The 20,490-nt window shown below is 42.1% G+C and overlaps 1 protein-coding gene across 3 annotated transcripts in view; it reads left to right on the top strand.

The window, feature by feature from the left end:
• Nucleotides 1-20,024, top strand: part of LOC125298417 — a 31,283-nt gene extending 11,259 nt beyond the window's left edge. The window contains exons 1-10 of one of the 3 annotated variants that reach the window (XR_007194205.1): nucleotides 1,313-1,532; nucleotides 1,662-2,004; nucleotides 2,239-2,337; nucleotides 2,550-2,782; nucleotides 2,860-3,014; nucleotides 3,120-3,176; nucleotides 3,279-3,346; nucleotides 4,518-4,643; nucleotides 18,629-19,288; nucleotides 19,459-20,024. Coding sequence is in view for 2 of the 3 variants with exons in the window: in XM_048249127.1 (XP_048105084.1) it covers nucleotides 18,875-19,288; nucleotides 19,459-19,584 (540 nt within the window). In the remaining variant the exon portion in view is untranslated. Of the gene's footprint in view, nucleotides 1-1,312; nucleotides 1,533-1,661; nucleotides 2,005-2,238; nucleotides 2,338-2,549; nucleotides 2,783-2,859; nucleotides 3,015-3,119; nucleotides 3,177-3,278; nucleotides 3,347-4,517; nucleotides 4,644-13,426; nucleotides 15,093-18,628; nucleotides 19,289-19,458 lie in introns of those variants that run through there. The other 2 variants (XM_048249126.1, XM_048249127.1) reach the window with 2 other exon arrangements.
• Nucleotides 20,025-20,490: the final 466 nt, after the last annotated feature.

Genomic DNA, 20,490 nt, shown 5'->3' with positions numbered 1-20,490 from the left:
ACGAAGTCAAACCTTTAAATGAAAAACACTCTTTAAAAAATCGTTTATCGCCTGTAACTCCGTGATAACAGGACGTAACAGGAAGGCATTTTTCTGGCTATTAAATTATTTCTAAACCAGTCTGCTAAAGTCTGTAGTGAAGTCTGTGTAGGGTTTTCCAGGCTCCATTTCTTTTTATGAGACACCCTGCTCACTTGAGCCATCTACCGGTTGTTTGGGTTGTTGCAGCGTCTCACTGGGAAAATACAAATTAAAGTCCTGTGATACCGCGAGTGAAGCTGGCCAAGTCGAAGCACTGCCCACTGTATATGGTTAAATGACTCATTACGGGGCGAATGAAGGCTCTCTCGCCCGCCCCTACTGCCTGTAGGAAGAATATCCCACTTGCAAGTTCGGTGTATCCTACCCGCCGACCGAAGCAGGATCAGTTTACAGCACAGAGGCAGGCTAACAAACGCTAGAGATTGTTGCAAACGCGTGTATAATGGCAGAGCCGGGCGAAGAAGCAGCTTAAAACCCTTGACGGAAGACGAAAAGAAAAGGAAAAGAGCTTCAGACCGAGCGAGGGGGAGTTTCGTAGAGAAAAAGCATCAGGCTTGCCTGGTGTCCCTTTAAAGGGATTCTCCACACACAGACGCTTGGGGGGCAGGGTTTTTTTTTTTTTTGGGGGGGGGGGGCAGGTGATTAGTAATAACATCACATCTATCATCTATCATTTTTGCTAATGAATGTAGAAATATTCATTCAAAATATCATTCTAATTATTTTTTTTTGGTCTTTGTTACAGATCATTTTAAAACAAACAAGAACAAAGACACTTTTAAGAGCCATTCTCTATATATATCACTCTCTCCCTTACTGCTTCTCTCTCTTACTCTCCTACTACTTCTCTCTCTCTCTCTCTCACACACACACACGCTCCTCTATTTTGTGTATCTGTATTTTGTGTCTGTATTGTCCAACTGTTAGCCTGACGAGCCAGACCTACATTAAAATGTAGGGTCTGGAAACTCACCGTTCGCAGTGCTCAGTCCGAGGGGCGGGATAATCAGTTGTCTTTCAAATTCCCTCTGCACGCAATAGGACAGCGGCAGCGCTATGAGTCCCATGTGTTTCCAACCAGCGGAGTTAGTTGGCTAGTTCAAACGTTTGCCAACTTCATAAAAGCTTAACTCGTGTCACACTGTTCGCCAACAGCAACATTCATCTTATTTGTTTTCAAGTAGCAGGGAATTCAAGCCAAACCGTTGCAACTCTGCCATCAATCATTATGTTAAGCCCACCTAACGACTCTATACACGATTTCATTGGCCTGATTTAGTTTCGATTTCTGGAGCTCACAAGCAAACGGAGAGTTGCTAGACTAGCCCTGGCAGCAAATGCAAATGTAATTTGCTGCCGCTAGGGGTGTGTCTAGATTTCTAGGCTATCCAACAGTCTGAAATGCCAAAAACCCTGAGGCTTTTTTCTGATCCTGCTAAGATCAGGGATTACATGGCGAAATATGTGATGCGCTACTCCTTGAGGCCCGGGTGAGACCAATTTTCATCAGCTTACTTACATTTGTATGAAATTTGATATTGCTGTTGTTTGAGTAATCCAATGTAAAACTTTACAAAAACTTTGTATCTGAAAATATTGCTGTTATCTTGCTTCTGAAGCTCCAGTGGCAACAGGAGAGACGGACGGCCTGGACACCACGCCAGGTGCTCGCTGGAGTCAGGGCAAAACTAACAAGGCCTGTACTCCTAGATGCCAAACTCTCGGCACAGAGAACATCAACAGAAACGTGCCAGAAATGCCTTGCAGGGAAGGCAGTTATTCGGTGCCTGGAGTGCGTCCCACTAGACTTTGAGTACCTCTGTGGCAAGTGTGACAGAGAGGTTCACATTAGGCATGTCTTCCATGACAGGGTGGCAATATTCCATGGCTACCTTGAGCCTATTCCCAATACAAAGGCAGTGGTGGTGGATGGGAATGGCCAGCCTCACTTTTGTGAACAGGGTATGTTCATTCAAAATTTCTGTACACTAGTAAAGATTCCACAAATATTGTGTGTTGGTTGTCAAAGGAAACTCTTAATTATGTTTGATACATGCTAAAACATTTTTTTTTTTTTTGTCAGAAAGCAGTGATAGTGACATTATGGTATAGTGATCTGGCCAACTTTGTGGATGTTGGAGGTGGGGTTTCTATTGTATCACTATTGTAACAAAAAAACAAAAATCTGTATTGCAGTACACCAGTTGCCTTTGCCTACCCAAAGTGTAATATGTGGGTGCACTGAAGAGGCTGAAGTCAGCACTGGGAGGCATATTGCAGTGGTCACCATGAATGGTATGTTCTGGAAGTCCCACTTTTTGTTTCAGTAACACAGAACCTGCACCCCAAATTAAAATCTGAAAGCATGGCAAAGTTGTTTCACTTCATCAATATACTAGTAAATTACAAATGTTAAATGTCATGTCAAATACTGACTATTATCAATCAACTTTACCACAATTTTGTCTGTGAAACACCCTTAGTCTAATGTGTCTGTTTTTTCACAGGACGATATGAGATGTGTTTGCCCCTAAAGTTCTGCTCTACCTGCAAGAAAGAATGGACTCCAGGGGTAAAGGACCTCCTACGCTATAATTACTGGCCAAGCACTGCCAACTGCCTGACTGTATATTCATCTGACGTATTTGAAGTGTTTTCCAATTTAAAGTTGTCAGCTACCTCCTTCTCAAGGCATGCTTTTTTAAAGCTTCTGGAGCACCAGTCTGTTCAAAAAGGAAGGGTAAGTCTGCCTGAATCGCATTGTGATACAATTATGACTGTACTTGTAATTCTTTGTTTCTTATTTTGTCTGTGCAGACATGTTTCAGAGGAGTTACTTCGAATACTGCTTATGCAAGCACACCGAGGACACAATGTCTGAAGTTGACCCTTTTTGCTGTCCAGCCTGTCAACCTGATATGTTGGCCGTATGCTGTGATGGCAACCGGAAACATTATCCAAAAATCAAAGGGGTATGTAAATATTACATGGACATTAATGTAGATATTTGAACAACAACATTGTCATTGAAATAGTTTCATGAAGAGTAATGTGTTGTGATCATTTGCAATATACAGAACGGAGGAACCGTCTTTATATGAGGGCTTGTTTATAGCAAAAGACGAGGATCAAGAGTAAGTTTGATTCTGCATGCCACAATCTGTTTTCATCATATGTGTAAGATGTGTGCAAGGTGTGTCTTTATTAGTCCAAATGAGTAACAGCTGACTTCACAGGCCAATGACAGTGGGACATGTGGGGTCTCAAGATTCAATGAAGAGGGTTTGCAGGTGGCAGTCTGCAGGTATGTTGGCATCTCAGAAGAATATTATTGTACAGTGCCATTTGCCATTCATGTTGTGGAGACATACATCAGAATGTGATTTGATGTGCAGTAAAAAACGAGAAATGTGACTTTGTGTGAAAGAGAGGGACAGAGAGAGAGAGACAGAGAAATAGAGTGTGTGTGCGAGGATGTATGCAAATGGCAGTAAGCTTTGAATAAAAGGTTTTGAGCAATTCTTTGGGTCCAAGTTTCATTAAGTTATCGACAAACTGTATGGACTTTTCCCCCTCCGCGCCTGCACAGTGTCATCTGAACGGTATGTTATTAATGAATGTAATTAATGAAGGGGTTAGTTAGAGCAAAGCAAAATTACCATGGATTCACAATCCCTTTAAAGTCTGATCTGCATGAGTTATGACAAAACTGTCATCACATCACTATTTAACTTTTTGTTCAACCTTTTACGTGTGTCTTGCAATATTTTGTTCAGTGTAGTCCAAGGCTTTTTAAGGTGTTCAATATTCACTTTCATCCCCCTATATCAGATACCCGTTATCTCCCTCAAAGACTGAAGGGACAGGTGATTGTGCAATAATGAAGTTGTAGTGTGCCGATCCTGGGTAATTTGCAATACCTGGCCACTCCATAGATTACAATCTATGGGCCATTTTGCACCGTGGGTCCCAGATCACCCACCTGGATCACCTTGCCAAAAAAAACACCTTTTACATGGCCACATAAAATGACAACATTGTTTATCATGTTGTTGATGCGCGATTTGGATAGGGTATACTTTTATTGCACTTTGTTTCCCCTGGGGATCAATAAAGTATCTATCTATCTATCTGTTTATATGAAGACTAGTTTCCTTCACACATGCATTAATAGTAGTCCCGAATGCATTACATGCAGAGAAAGAATTTCCTCTAGAGGATAGGTAATAACAGTTCACTTAAGGTTTCTGGACACATATCAGCCATCAGATAAGTTAGATTTCAATACTGGTCATACGTGACTGGTGAATGCAAATTCCCTGCCCAGACTGAGTGAGAAATGTTGATAGCGTAGTGAAGGATCTGCACATGTCCGGGGGTGAAAAAAAAGCCCATACTGTTTTTTTATACTGTTATTAAACTTGGGCCCTTTGTGTGTAAGTTGATCATTAACCACATTGTCTTTTATCAATCAGACACGGGATATTATTGCGGGGACTGAACCACTATCATGGGGAAATATTTGCATATCCTATGTTTTTGCAAAAAGAATTGGGAGAGAGGGCAAACATTACGTTCTTCTGCATGGACGTTGTCTGCAGGTAATTTGTCTTTGTCAACCTTACTGCATATTAAATGACAAGTAGCTCAGTATTTAAGTCAGGATTGTTGTTTTAGATTGTTCCAGCAAAATATGTGTATTACCCACTAATATTGCTCTTGTTTTGTAGGTACTAGCCATACCTAAGTAGCCTGGCGGGCCATCCTATATCACTGAAATGTAGTCTGGAATCGAACCATTCACCTCGCTTAATCCAAGGGGTGGGCAGAGAATTGTCTTTCAAACTGCCTAGGCATGCAATAGGCCAGCCTTCACGACCATATCCGTTATCCAGTCGGCAAAACGGCAAATACATCCTTCTTCGAAAGGAATGACTTAAGTGCATTGTGTTGCTCAACTTTCAAAGAAAAAAGCACAAGTCCAACTCCTCCAAAGTTGGCGCTTAACGCCGATTCAAACAACCGCTCTTAAGTTCGCCATAGCTACCTTCCTTGTTGTTCACCGTCGCAGGACTGTCGATATCCTGTTAAGCCCGCCTTAAGACTCTCTAACAAAATAGAGCGCTGTGATTGGATGACGTCCACGGTGTCAGTCAATAGAAATCCCTATGGTTTGATAATAGACGTACAGGCTGAGCAAATTAATTTGCCGCTGCTAGGGTGCGTCTAGATTTCTAGGCTACTAGTAGGCATTTTAACAGCAACTATGGCTATGCGCTAACACCAGTCAACTGAGTTTAATTAGCGATAATGTACAGAGATGGTTTCGTAGCGTCTGACAGCTCAGTGACATCAGGTATGTAACCTACATATTTATGTTTTTGCCAGCTAACTTTTAACATGAACTTCATATTCATTGTGATGCTATAGCCTCATGCACATGAAAGATTAATATCATGCCATTATGTTGTTTAACACACCGTGAAATAAAGTTTTCACCTTACAACTTTGCTAATAACATTTCAAATAAATGTCAGTTAGCGCATTAGCAAGGATATTGTGTAACGTATAGGCTAGCCTACTGTTGATGTTGTTTCATAGCCTTTTGCTTGTGTGTAGTTAGGTCCACTGCTAGATTTTGACAGGAGCTCGCGATATCGCTTTAAAGTAAGCTACTTGGGTTCACGCAAGCTGTCAAACACTGTCCACTCGCCTGTGGTGCACTCTGGTTTATACATCCAGTGTTTATCATATGTTAGCTAACTCTATTTGGGTGTGTTGCTATCAGAGCAAGACGTTAGAGATGGCGCATGACATGCAGTGATGCCTCGTATAAAAAATAAATAAAAAAAAAACACTTTAAGCACTGAAATGAGGCACCAAAATCCACGTTGTTATTCGATGCAGTTACTACCGTTTGCGTCGGCACCGGTGCCATATTAGAACCGTGTTTCGGTGCCCAACCCTAAACATTATAATACAGTATAATACATCTGTATTATTTTATATCCTGATATAAAAAGATTTTACTGAATGTCTGATATGACAGCACACTTTATGCAGATTAGCCCATAGCCTAGGCCTACTATTTTTATTACAACTCTACCTCTTTAATTCAGCTGTCTGGTTGAAGCCTGGAAATATTGTAAACAAAGTGGCATATAGTTGCCTAGCTTATCATAGTCTACTGATTGGACTGTTCATTTTCCCATGTGTGTTTAAGTTTCAAGGTAATACTTGTTCTCCTTGGGACAGGCCTTTTTGGGAAACGTTGGTATTGTGATTATCAGTCAATGCAAGAGTTTTAAACAAATATGTGCAGCATGCTAATGATGCTAAGCGGATTTAATAGTAATTTAGCTACAGTAGTCGTCTTCTAAGCGTCCTTGCTTTCACCATTGTGAATGTATTTGGATGTATTTGTGTTGACCGAGTCACTCATGTTCATTGAGCGGGACAAGGAGAGGGGGGTTTACTTCTATACTGTTTGGTAAAGTTGCACACATAGTCTACAATGAAAGCAATGAGAGGCATGAAATTATTATTTATTTATTTATTTTTGGACAACGTAGGCTACCGGTAAGTAAAGCGAGAGATGTGTGTTACTTGTGCGGCCGCGTAAGCTGCAAAGCACTGCCTGAAACACTAGAAAGGGTGTGTCGTGGTTCTGCCTTTTCACACCGCGACACAGTTTCGTGGATATGAGTGTCGCGATTTCGGTATCGAATCGATTATCGTTTGATTAAAATGTGTTTCATCTGTTCTGGCTATCCCCGCTATTTGTATCTTACTGTATCTCACTCAATGAACAACATCTCAACACTAAATGAATGATGATCCGTAATTGTCAACAGATTCAGTGTGTTTGAAATAATTAATTCGATAATATTTTCCATCTTTGCAAAGGAAAAGTTTTATGTAAAGGGAATTAAAAGCCTGTCTCTGGTCTCTAGCTGGTGCAGTTTGGCGATTTGAGAAAATAAAAGCCCAGGCTAGAGTTTTATGGTAGCCTATGACAGACTTTGCAAAGATTTGGAAAAGATTTTTGAAAGACTACAGTCTCAGACCCTCTCACATCTAAAGACAAGTAATAGAGTTTTAAGTCACAAACTATGATTTTGCAATGACTAGGGATCTTGCAGGGTCACTATTTACAAGACTGCAACTAGATTCCTTTAAATTATTACCCATCGTGCAATAGATATCAACGGGAACTAAAATGATAGCCTACTAAACTCAGTCATATTTTCGTGTTTTTTTTTTTGCAGCATTGTTTCATGCGTGACATCCCTAACCGATATAGAGTTCTTCTGTCGCGTGGAAGAGCCAACTAAAGATGTATAAGAAACTAAATAACAAATGATCTAATTAATGGGTTTCATCAGGTCCTTAGCTGTCGCCTACTTTGCCCCTTCCTGTTTGGTGTTGGAGAGAAGTCACTATTGGTTTTATATTGTTCACGTCACTATTTGCATGTAGCCTGGAGACCCTGACTTAGCAGAGAGTCTGGCCTAGATCCATAGGCGTACATTTATTTCCGGGTGGGAGGGCACAGTTTGAGATTTACAATCATTGGAGTTCCTTTGAACCGCTTTGAACCAATCATAACAACTGGCGTTTCGTCATACAGAGAAGTTTCTCTGCATCACGCCCATAACAAGTAAGCGTGCATCTTATCAGCAAACAATCGCACGTTTCATCTGCGTAACTTTGTGAATGTACCCAAGTCAAACTTTTATATAAATGCATAAGTACGTCCAAAGCGGCACTTTCTTTTTTTTTAAGCTTGTATGCGTTGTCGTTTTCGGGTGAAATGACCTTTGCCACTACTTTTTTGATACAATCGCGTCAAAATCGCTATTTTTCAAACAATACGAAGTGTACGATAATCTAGAAAGATTAAGGGTCTGGCAAAGAACAATGTAATGGCCCAACCCGAGGGGCGGCAACAAGCATGCATTTAAAAAATCTCCATTTTTCAAACACTACGAAGGCTCGACACAACATGAAACTTTGATCGAAGTATCATCAGTGTCTCTACACATGAACTCGAGCATTGAGAACATTGTTGGTGTACACAGAGTTTACTAAAAGAAAGGTTTTGAACAACTCACTTGTTTTTTCTGCTCGCTGCCATGTTGCAAGTAGTGAGTTGTCTAAAATCTTTCTTTTTAGTAAACTATGTGTACACGAACAATGTTCTCAATGCTCGAGTTCATATGTAGAGACACTGATGATGCTTCAATCAAAGTTTCATGTTATGTCGAGCCTTCTTAGTGTTTGAAAAATGGATATTTTTAAAAGCATGCTTGTTGCCGCCCCTCGAGTTGGGCCATTACATTGTTCTTTGCCAGACCCTTAATCTTTCTAGATTATCAGGGTCTGGACTTTCCAGGTTACAGTGATGCCTCTGATTGGTGGAAAGGCCGTTATGGTAATGGTTTGAAACTTTCTCAGCAAAATTGTTGACCAAGATGGTGGAGTCTTTTACTGCCTATGGCGAAAATCTTAATGTGATTAAAAACTTTCTTGACGAACATTGGTACTAGTATCTACAAGGAATGTCGTTTATACATCACACAAACTTAGTCAGGGCCAATACACTATCAAATAGACCACTGTAAATGTTAGTTTAAACTCAAACTTTTCAAGTAGCTGACAGGCTAACCGTTAGCATTTCCAACATTGCATGTCTGCAACGGTATGAAATATATTATGTTTTAGTGAGTCCAAAGGGGTGAAGCCACTTTAAAGGGAAACCAGGCAAGCCTGATGCTTTTTCTCTATGAAGTTCCCCCTACCGTCTGTACGTTACGATAGGTGTGCAAGCCCTCGCTCGGTCTGAAGCTCTTTTCCTTTTCTTTGCATCTTCCGTCAAGGGCTTTCGCTGCTTATGGCCACCTTACACCAAACAACTTTGACAAGATTTGGGAAAGATTCTTAAAAGATTGCAGTCTTTTAACTAATGCCCCCCATTCAAGCTTTACTCAAAAGACTCCAGTCTTTGAATCTTTCCCAAATCTTGTCAAAGTTGTTTGGTGTAAGGAGGCCATTATTCTTCTATTCCGGCTCTGCTATTATACACACGTTTGCAAGAATCGCTAGTGTTTCATTAGCCTGCCTATGTGCTGGGGATGCAGGATCCTGCTTCTTGCGATGTCTGAGACTTTGTGAGACTGAGGTTCGGCAGGTAGGATACACCGAACTTGCAAGTGGGATATTCTTCCTACAGGCAGTAGGGGCGGGCGAGAGAGCCTTCATTCGCCCCGTAATGAGTCATTTAACCATATACCGACTTACGAAGATGATTAATTAACACGAAAACGTTGCCTGGTGTCCCTTTAAATCGGGTCACATTATTGACTGTTGTGTGTCCGAGTCAGCTTGTGGGTTTTGTAAGGGCCAACATGAGGAACAAGACCTACAAAGTTGTGGTGAGTTGTGCAGGGAGGTTGGTAATGCTAGTTAACATTATCTAGGCTACTGTAGCCTTTATACTGAGTCATATCAATCACATTCCCTATATAAAAATCACTTGCTGTCGCCAGTTGGAAGTTGTTCAAATGGCAATTTGCACCGGTTGTGCCTTGCTATATATATATTATATATATATATATATATATATTTTCAGTGAGGCGTGGTGGTTTATGGGATAAGTAGTAGTAGTTCCTAAACACGGAAATGAAAATATGTGGACAGTCTTGTACCTTTGACATGATATTTTGCATGCTTATGAGTTACGCCATAGCTTAGCCTAAGACATGCTCCAAAACTCTTTAGATACGGATTTTTCCAAAACGTCAATGGGAGACATGAATGGGAAACTTCCGGCACCTACTCAGACAGCACACATAAATCTACCTGATGTCGGTTTCAGATCAGCATGAAATCTTCCCATTTATCAATGTTATCGGCCTGAAGTCGCTTCCATGTATGTTGGCTTTTGATCGTTTCCACCAGAGCCATAGAAAGAGAGTTGCGACACTCTTTGAAGTCGCCGACACGCGGTCATGTGTCACGTACGCTTCAACAGTTCCAAACAGCAGAACATTTTATTCAATATTTTACACCTACTAAATCATCAAAGTAAATTTCAAAACTTTTCAGCAACTGTGAGTCATAACTCGTCCTGACTAGGGCAACCCAGAGCCATAGAAAAAGAGAGTTGCGACACTCTTTGAAGTCGCCGACACGCGGTCATGTGGTTCACGTACGCTTCAACAGTTCCAAACAGCTCTTTGCGTGTAGTGTTATTTCAATGGAATAGACAGCAGCGAGTGCGTTATTGAACGGGAAACATTACAACAAACCAAAAACGAGCGTTATTACGTGTTAGCATGCTTACATTATAGTGTCAATTACATATTGCGAGTATAATTGGTCTGCAACATCGATCTAAAATATATTCTTTGGTAGTTCTAACATTGAACGTTTGTTTCCTTGCTGGACATTAAGCTGTTATTGGATTCCTACATTTGCCTGTATCACGCTACATATACTTTACTTACATTGTCAAAACATAGGCTATGCATTTTGTATCCTTTTTATGTGTGGACATTAGATCCAGTGTCCTTTTCAGTTCGCTTGGTAACATTTTAAGAATAAGCCATAAACATGTCAAAAACACATAGGCTAAAAAGTTTGATCAATACTGCAAGATAAGACACCCACTGTTTCAATAACACACTTGTTACTAGAGGTGGGTCGGTCGCAAACGAATCAGTTCGTTCGAACGGGTCTTTAAAATGAACGACCTGAACTGATTTGCCTTTCCAGTTCTTGTTCGTTCTTTCGTTCGTCGCTGAATCACACTGACCTAGTGCTGCTGTGAATGCCTATGGCCCAGCTTCCTAAGGCGAGAGCCAAACCAATCGTATGCTGTTGTCTGCATTGTTTCTAAAACGTTCTCATCGAATTAGCCAGTGAGGGGCATGAAAGCATAGCAACCGTTTCCATGAAAAAAAAAAAAAATGGGCTAGTGGGAGAGCATACGATAAAAAATAACGATAATGGTTTACATTAACAACTCCATTTTACATTTCAACATTGACATTTACATTTAAATATCTGTCTAATGGTAAATGCATGCTGTCGTTGTATTTTCTGTGTCATTCCAGGTTAATAAATGTCTCTTCAATCTGTCTCGTTCGTTCGTTCTCACACCAAGACCACCCACCTGTTTCACTTCGGTCTGTCGTTCTCGTTAAGTCAGTTACTCTTTCTTGGCTAGAAGCAGAGTGATTATGGCTCTGTAGCCTAGGCAAAATGGGGATTTGAAACCTTTTCATCAATATAATCTTTCTGCCAAGCCTTTAAACATGTTTGTCGGCATAGCCTACTAGGTCTTTGTTCCTTTATGAATGAACACATTTTTAAAAAAGAAATTAGCTGATCTAGCCGTTGTCTACTCTATTTACCTTCAATATGTCAATTTAATGTCAAGGTGAATGAACACATTAGCTACTGCCTTTTGTCTAAAAGTACACATAATCATGAAGTTGCAGCTATATATTTGCCACTACAATTTGACCATTTGCACAAACGAGGAGCTGAGAAACTGCATTCCATGATTTACAGCTGAACTATGTTGTACCGGAAATGCGACTGAACGAACGAACGATTCAGAACGAATCATCTTGGCGAACTGAACGACGCGAACTGTGTCATGAGAACGGCGAACTGAACGACGCGAACTGTGTCATGAGAACGAACGATAAAATCCACCTCTAATTGTTACTCAATAAGCAATCAACTGTTTCAATAAAATACTTATAACTTATATTTCAGCCGGCTGGTGAGACTACTGCATGAAAAGGATGACTGGTACATGTTAGGTTTTCAATAGATTTTTTTTATTAAGTTTTCAATGTGTTTTTAAACAAGAACGGGAACAAATGCAAAAAAGACTGGGAGGAAGGTATGGTGACCAAGCGCGCCGGAAGCACCGGTGCAGGGGATGCACCCCCACTTTTCGGGGGCTAAAAAAAAGGGCAGTTGTTGACCATAACACCGACACGGCATCGCTCAGTGAAAAGCATAGCAACCGTTTCCATGAAAAAAAAAAACAAAATGGGCTAGTGGGAGAGCATACGATAAAAAATAACGATAATGGTTTACATGAACAATTCCATTTTGCATTTCAATATTGGCATTTACATTTAAATATCTGTCTAATGGTAAATGCATGCTGTCGTTGTATTTTCTGTGTCATGCCAGGTAAATAAATGTCTCTTCAATCTGTCTCGTTCGTTCGGTCTGTCGTTCTCGTTAAGTCAGTTACTCGTTCTTGGCTAGAAGCAGAGTGATTTTGGCTCTGTAGCCTAGGCAAAATGGGGATTTGAAACCTTTTCATCAAAATAATCTTTCTGCCAAGCCTTTAAACATGTTTGTCGGCATTGCCTACTAGGTCTTTGTTCCTTTATGAATGAACACATTTTTAAAAAAGAAATTAGCTGATCTAGCCGTTGTCTACTCTATTTACCTTCAATATGTCAATTTAATGTCAAGGTGAATGAACACATTAGCTACTGCCTTTTGTCTAAAAGTACACATAATCATGAAGTTGCAGCTATATATTTGCCGCTACAATTTGACCATTTGCACAAACGAGGAGCTGAGAAACTGCATTCCATGATTTACAGCTGAACTATGTTGTACCGGAAATGCGACTGAACGAACGAACGATTCAGAACGAATCATCTTGGCGAACTGAACGACGCGAACTGTGTCATGAGAACGAACGATAAAATCCACCTCTAATTGTTACTCAATAAGCAATCAACTGTTTCAATAAAATACTTATAACTTATATTTCAGCCGGCTGGTGAGACTACTGCATGAAAAGGATGACTGGTACATGTTAGGTTTTCCAATAGATTTTTTTTTATTAAGTTTTCAATGTGTGTTTAAACAAGAACAGGAACAAATGCAAAAAAATACTGGGAGGAAGGTATGGTGACCAAGCGCGCCGGAAGCACCGGTGCAGGGGGTGTGAACGCACCCCCACTTTTCGGGGCTAAAAAAAAAGGGCAGCTGTTGACCACAACACCGACACGGCATCACTCAGTGGTTCCCAAATGGGGGTACGTGAAGGCACTCCAGGGGGTACGTGAGATTTTAACCCTTCGAAGCCGATTGACGCAAAGTGCGTGAAAAACACACCCTTTCTTCTCTGTTACATTGCTCCGCAACTGTTCATAGCAGCGAGAAGCCTTTATTGCATGACAGAGCAGAAGTGGGGGTTTCCAACGACATCACGCACTTGTCTGTTCGTTAAAGTATGAAGATTAAAAAAAAATCATGAAATTAAATCAAATTGCATTATATTTACAGTCTCTGCGTTCACCTGCGCACCCATTACTCTCGTTTGAATTACTCACGAACCCGTGAACGCATAGATATGGCAAGCATATCAGATGAAAGAGGAGACACGGGGCTATCCATTGGTACCAAGTATGTCAAACACAAAGGGAACAGGCACAGTTGGGTAACTAATTCTAGTGTCGTTTTCTTACAGGGATAAACAGTGACAGGTTACCGGGGGACCTTTTACGCTAACCTTCAAAATGTAGCAAGTAGGTTACGTGCAAATCTTTTCATCACAGTAATTGACAAGGCTTGGCTGCGTGCACAGGACAGAAAATGTAGATTGTGATCATTATTATACCTCCTTTATTCCTTGAATGGAAAATCAGGTTATGCTGGTTGTGTCTGTGTCTGTCAATATATGGCGCAGTTTATTTTAGCAGATTATTCATTTAGAACTTGTAGCCTAGACTAAATCACTCTGTGTGTAAAAAGACGCTACTTGCAGTCCAATCAGTTTGAATGAAACCACCCGAAATCACTACACAGCACCTAACCACGCACCTAACATAATGACAATGTTTGTTACTTTTTAAAAATTATTATTAGACTATCTTATATCGTAATATCCCATTCGGGAACCCAGCCCGAAACCAGCTTCTTTTTTTTCCGCACCCCCACTTTCAAACCGTTCCAGCGCCGCTGATGCAACATAAAAAGGAGGTCTGACACTCATTTAGGTTTCCAAAAAAAAAAAGATTTCAGTTTCCAAAGTTTGAACAACAATTGTGTGTGAACTACACAAAAGACACAATGAGCGTGTCTCATTTCAGGGGCTGGATGCTTCGGAGCATTCGTGCTACCAAGCACTGGTCTTCTGTGACCGCAGAGACCGGACTTAGCTGGACCAACGTTTTTTCTAAATGAGACGGTCTAGCCCACAGTGGAATTCCCAAATGGGCAGAGACTCAGGGATTTGCAGGGCTGGCTCGACACAGAGTTTTCAGCAAGCTGCTGGAGCAATCGATGGCTGCCATGTACGTATCAAGGCACCAAGCGGCCCTGATGGTCAGTGCTACAGGAATAGGAAACTGTTCCCATCCATCATCCTGCAGGCCGTCTGTGACCATCAGGGCCGCTTCATTGACACCTATGTGGGCTGGCCGGGGTCGGTCCACGACTCATGAGTGCTCCGGTACAGCCCACTGTGTAGGCAGTCAGTGTATCATCCTCCAGGGCACTTCATTTTGGCTGACGGTGGGTACCCGTGCCTCCAACACCCACTCCCCTTTATCACTCCCTACAAAAGGCCGGTAGAAGGTGTGGGAGCTCAGCGTTTTAACAGGCATCATTCCCAGGCACGCTCCATTGTAGAGCGTGCCTTCGGAGTAATGAAGAACAAGTTTAGGACCATCTTTCAACAAACGCTGATGGTGCACCACACGCACGTAAGTTCTCAATCTTTTTTTTTTTTTTGAACAAAAGTAGAAAAGTCAAACAAGCTGATTTCAAATTACACTTTTTAACATTAACTTTGTACCATTTCAGGTCATAACAGCATAACAGCATGTGCCATCCTCCACAACATCTGCCTTGTGAGGTCGTGCCCCAGGAGGATGTGCCTGTGGAGGATGTGGCCGAGGATGAGGGGGAGAATGGTGTGGAGGCTGTCAGTGGTGGACGCTGGCGGGACCAACTGTCAGCTGAAGTGAATGCCCTGGAGGAGGAACCTGGCCACGCTAGAGGTAAATTACAAATGTTGTTAAATTGAGATTTCTTTATATTACATGTTTTGTGGAAGTTGAGTAGAGTGTCTGTCTTGATGACATATCTTGACACAAATTCTTAGACATGGCAGCCGTCAATTGAGCCAGCCCTGCAAGACCGGTGGGTGGACGATGTGGTGGAAAATGCATCACTCTGGAGACCACCCCAAGACGATGTCCCACTATTGTGGCACCCCATCCAGGTCCAGCAGCACGACCAGGACCTCCCTGTTCAGCTATTGTATATATTGTAAATAGTTGTATATAGTCTTAATCTTAATTAATAAATAATAATTAACTCATTCATTGGATAAATAAAATTGTCCAAGTAATTATAATGAATAATAATCAAAATAAACAATGTACTTAAACTGTTGATGTATTTACATTTTTTTTTTGTCGACAAGTCGAGCCTCTCTATCCTCTCCTTGCTGTCGTTCTCTCTCCTCTCCTCAGCATCCCTCTGCAGCCTCATGTCCTCCCTAATAAGCCCCATGAGGTCGTCCCCTTTTCTTTTCTTGTTGGGCCTAGCTGCCGCCTCCTCCTCCTCTTCATTAACAGCCCCACTTGGCCCTGGTTTGTCCTCAGGGATTAAGGCAATTAAGACAGGAGGCTGAATGGATGGCCTCTGTCCTAAAACCTCGTCCATGAGGACAAACCAGGGCCAAGTTTCTGCAGTGGGTTTGTCTCCAACCCCCTCACCACTCCCTGGGTACTTGCAATCCTACTGTAGAAGTCAAGCATGGCATTCAACAACAGCAAAACAAATTCCAACAAACCTGTATTTATTTTCCTTTTACATTACATTTTATGACTTTTACATTACATTTTATGACTTTTAAATGTGCATAGGATGTGTTATATGTACATAATTTATATATATATTTTTTTAATTTTAATTTTAATTTATTTATTTATTTTTTTGCTTGCAAAGGCTTCACTTTGTCCGCCAGCTCCATCTTCTCCAGCAACTTCCTAAGAACATACAGAGAGAGAGAGAAATAGAAGACACTTGTCTTAAGGGTTCAAAGCTGAGTTTTGTTAGTTTTCTTATCTGTCTTATCTTCTACTGTCTTTATTGTACAGTGGAGTTTAGTTATATTTATACTTACACTTATGTTTACCACTTCTGCTGTAAGTGCATGTTGTGTGTTATGTCTGTATGCTACCGAGACCCTTGAATTTCCCCTTGAGGATCAATAAAGTATCTATCTATCTATCTATCTGAAAGGTAGTTAAATATGACAGAGGGCACATCACCATCCATTGGTTACACTAGCTCATTATCAGAAAAGCCTATAAGGATCAATATCACTACACCATGAGGACTAAATGGTCAAGTAAGTGAAAATAGAACTGGGCAAATGGGCTATTGTGGACTTGTTGTGGAGAACTTGGCACCAGTAAAAAGATGCTCCATCTCCCCCCTCAGCTTTATAAAAGCGTCGGTATTTTCTTTGCTCCCCAACACAAGACAAGAGGTCAGATGAGCATTTTTTTTTTACAACAGTAAAGTAGGCCTATAAGGTTCTGTTACAATGTAGCTACAATTGGCTACTACTTTGGATTAATGTAGCATACATGTAACACCAGCACAATCGGTACTGCAGAGGTATAATTTAACGTTGACGTGGAGGTCTCAACATTTAGTGACATTCATAAAAACGCCCCATATGTAGGCTAGTCAACATATTTTAACATGAACTAGTTGTGTAAGGTCTATTCTATTCACTTACATATGTAGCAGACGTATGTTGTCTGTAAGCTCCACAGATCGTGGCAAGACAATTGAATTGATTGTGGACTTCTTGCCGGGCAATGATAAGTAACTTAACTTGAATAGTAGTGTTGCGTGGATGTGCATAATATCTGAATGAATGTGTGTTTCTCAATGTTATAATCTATACAACTGTTTACATGACTAAGTTTGAATGGAGCTAGCTGGGCATTGAACGGGGCTTAATGGATTGGGAATTTATGGGCGGTGGTAGTGTAGTGGTTAAGGAGATGGGCTAGCGTGCAGTAGCCTGGAAGTTGTCGGTTCAATTCCCGGCTTCCACCGTTGTGCCCTTGAGCAAGGCACTTAACCCCAAGTTGCTCCGGGGACAATGTAATCCCTTGTAATATAGCTGACATATGTCAGTCACTTTGGTCAAGAAGTGTCTGCTAAATGTAATGTAATAATAATAATAATGTAGCAGACGTTTTTTCAAGACAAGTTTAAACTCAATACTTATATTTAAAAAAGTACTCCTCCGGTGCTGACTGTCCCGCCATTATCGCCTTGAATGAATGAAAGAAACGTCACAAGCGCGTTCAATGGTAATTCGGAATGTTGGCAACAGGTAGGCCGCGAAGCATACACCTGATGCGTACTTCGTTTCGGGGGAAAGAAGGGTGGGTAAGGGAAGTCTTCCCAAAATTCCCCTCGGTAACATGGTCATCTATCCGAAGTGCCCGTGATACGGCCCCAAATGAAATGGGGGCACTTTGGGACAGAATTTGGGGGAACTCCGGACACAAGTTGCATTTTCGGACCTGAAAGATGGGATGTATTCTGCACTTACGGACACAGTGCCCTGAGTCCCAAAATCCTTCTGGGGGCGCTCTAATGTCAAATGAGGGTCCGGGGAACCCTCGGACACATTCTGAACTTCCATTCGATGGATAGCCCTTTCATGAGCGCAAGTATTAGAACAGCCTCTTTTCAACCTCTCACAGCCCAGGGGAAATATGGGGAGGGGTGGTTTACATCACCAAAATTCCCCAAGTGTGTGAGGCCCCTAGAGGTGACTTTGGGATTGGGGTGTGTAGTCCGAAAGTTCCCCATGGGCGAAAGCCCCCCAGGGAACATTGGGAATAGGCGGTTGGCGTCCGAAATTTCCCCAAGTGCAAAAGTGCACCAGAAGAAACCCCAGGGCCCTGCGTTAACCCTGGCACTACCAAAATGATAGGGGTGCCTAGTGAGAGCCTGGGAAGCACCAAAATGGGGGGAAATTTCGCTCTAGAGACTAAGTCATTATTTAATTATTTTGCTGTAGAGACTCATTAATCCAAAAGGAAAAACTCGCTCAAAACCTAAGTCCTGACTTATTTAATTATATATGAGGGTCAAGTTGCAGGCTCCAGAAACGGAGACCCAGGGAGGCCAGCGAATGTGTCCGACGGCTTCAGACACTTTCTGGGAGCTCGCCTTGGCCTGGAGGTATCATTATTGACCCCCCCGGCACGGAATCGAGGAGAGGGTACAAAAGAGCACTTAGAAAAAAAAGAGAACATTTTTGAGCTGAACTTATAAAAAATAACGGCAACCAAATTAAGCTCTCAGGAATGCTTCTGAGGGCTCTCTCCTGTCGATGAGAATATGAGACATGCCTGGGGAGGCACCTCCACCCCCTGCTCCCCCCAATCAGATTCCAAAGTGTCTCATACTCTTGGAAAATTGGAAGGGTCTAAGTCCACTCTTTTATGCCTCCCTCACAGAGGGTTGAAACAGATATTATATTGTCTTACAGGTCATAGAAGAGTTCCAGTGCCAGTGATCCATTAAGAAGAAGAAGAAGAAGAAGAGTTCCAGTGCCAGTGATCCATTAAGAAGAAGAAGAAGAAGAAGAAGAGTTCCAGTGCCAGTGATCCATTAAGAAGAAGATGACGCAGACCAGAGAGGCCACCTTCTGCCCCCTGTGTCAGAAGCCCTAAATCAGCACTTGGAATGGGGGCACAAGATAAAAAATAAAACTGAGAGGGATATCCTCAATAAGATGGGGAACGGAAGAATTAAAATAAGGACAGAGCCCTGCACTGTTCCAGGGCTTGATAAGCACCTCGATAACGGCCACAAGGAGCTGAGCACTCAAGAGAGGGCGGCTTATATTAAGGAGGCGAAGCTGGGCAAGGCCAGCCTTGCTGAACTGAGGGCCTCAAACCCGCAGATCCCAATGGTGTCCACACTGGACATAGACGTCACCGAGGGAGATGATGTGGGGGTCCGTCCGGACGAAGAGGATGAACAAGAAGAAGATACATGCCCCCAATGCTCCGAGACCAAGAGGGAATTGAAGACCCTGACGCTGGAAGTGAAGACCCTGAAGGCGCAAAACAACACCCTCACCCGGGAGCTAGCCACATCAAGGAGGAAAAATAGACTCCTAATCAGAAGGCTGGGGAAGTTTAAGGTAAGTGTCTTGGCCTGCAAAATTCCCTTTGTTTCCAAAACTTTCCTGCCCAAAATTCCCTTTGTTTCCAAAACTTTCCTGCCCAAAATTCCCTTTGTTTCCAAAAATTCCCCCAAAATTCCCCCAAACATTCCCTTTACAAATGTGTGTTTTTGTGTTTGTATTTTCAGGGAGAACAGCCAATGCAGAGTACCTCCTCCGACGCGGACGAATCCGATGAGGCTATGGAGCCTATGCCTGAAGAAGGAGAGCCTTCCTCTCTGAGCCTGGGCCTGAGCCTCAGCCCTCCAAGCTGAAGTCCTCCGAGTCCTCCAAGCAAGCCAAAGTCCTCCGAGTCCTCCAAGCCAAAGTGCTCCGAGTCCTCCAAGCCGAAGTCCTCCGGGTCAAGGCCGTCCACCTCCGGCTCTGCAGAGGAGCCGCAAGACTACAAGGCGGTGTTGGAGGGTAAGGGCCGTGCCTCGGCCCTCAGAAAAATAAAGCTCCCCGATTCCATGGAAGACTACCTGAAAGAGTATCAAGGGTATCAAGCGGGGGCGGCCAGCACAGGCAGGTCCCAGGAGACTGCCTTGTCCAAGGTGTCTCGGGTGCAGTCTTTTCTGTATTTTATGACCCACAAAAAATCGGAGCTCTGGACATGGCTCTTTCTAGACAACCCTGCAGCCATCTGCCGGTGGGTGGAAAAACTACAAACAGGAAACAGTCAGCCAGTTTATTATGAAGGTATATTGGGTGCAAAAGTCACGAGCACATTTAACTGCAGATTTTGCATGTGCACACTAAAGTCATAAATGTGTAACAGTAAAGTTGAAGTTGTACATATTTTTTTTATATCTTGTTAACACAAAATAGGGGCTACGGGTTCACAAATCCTTTTTACAAGTACACAAATCCTATCCTGTGAGTCACAACTTTCAAGAGTCATGCACTTGACACTTTTGCTCTAATCAAGCAGAAAGAGTTGGTGCTAAACACATTTGCACATCCGTGTTTCATAATCTGAGAACATGCACAACATTCGTGCATTTGTAAACCCAAATGTGAACTAATGCATCCGAAGTTGTGCATCTGTGAAATAATTTCTCATTAATAAAATTCTACAGATCGCTTTGATTTTCTTGCACCCACTACAAGTCAATTGATACAAGTGCTCGAATCTGCTTCTACGAGTGTGATCGATACTTTTGCTCCTGGCTAGGTGATAT

Source organism: Alosa alosa, chromosome 7 (genome assembly GCF_017589495.1).
Source record: "Alosa alosa isolate M-15738 ecotype Scorff River chromosome 7, AALO_Geno_1.1, whole genome shotgun sequence".
Lineage (NCBI taxonomy): Eukaryota > Metazoa > Chordata > Actinopteri > Clupeiformes > Clupeidae > Alosa > Alosa alosa.
Note: the sequence above shows the minus strand (reverse complement) of the source record. Positions and strands in the feature narration are given on the sequence as shown.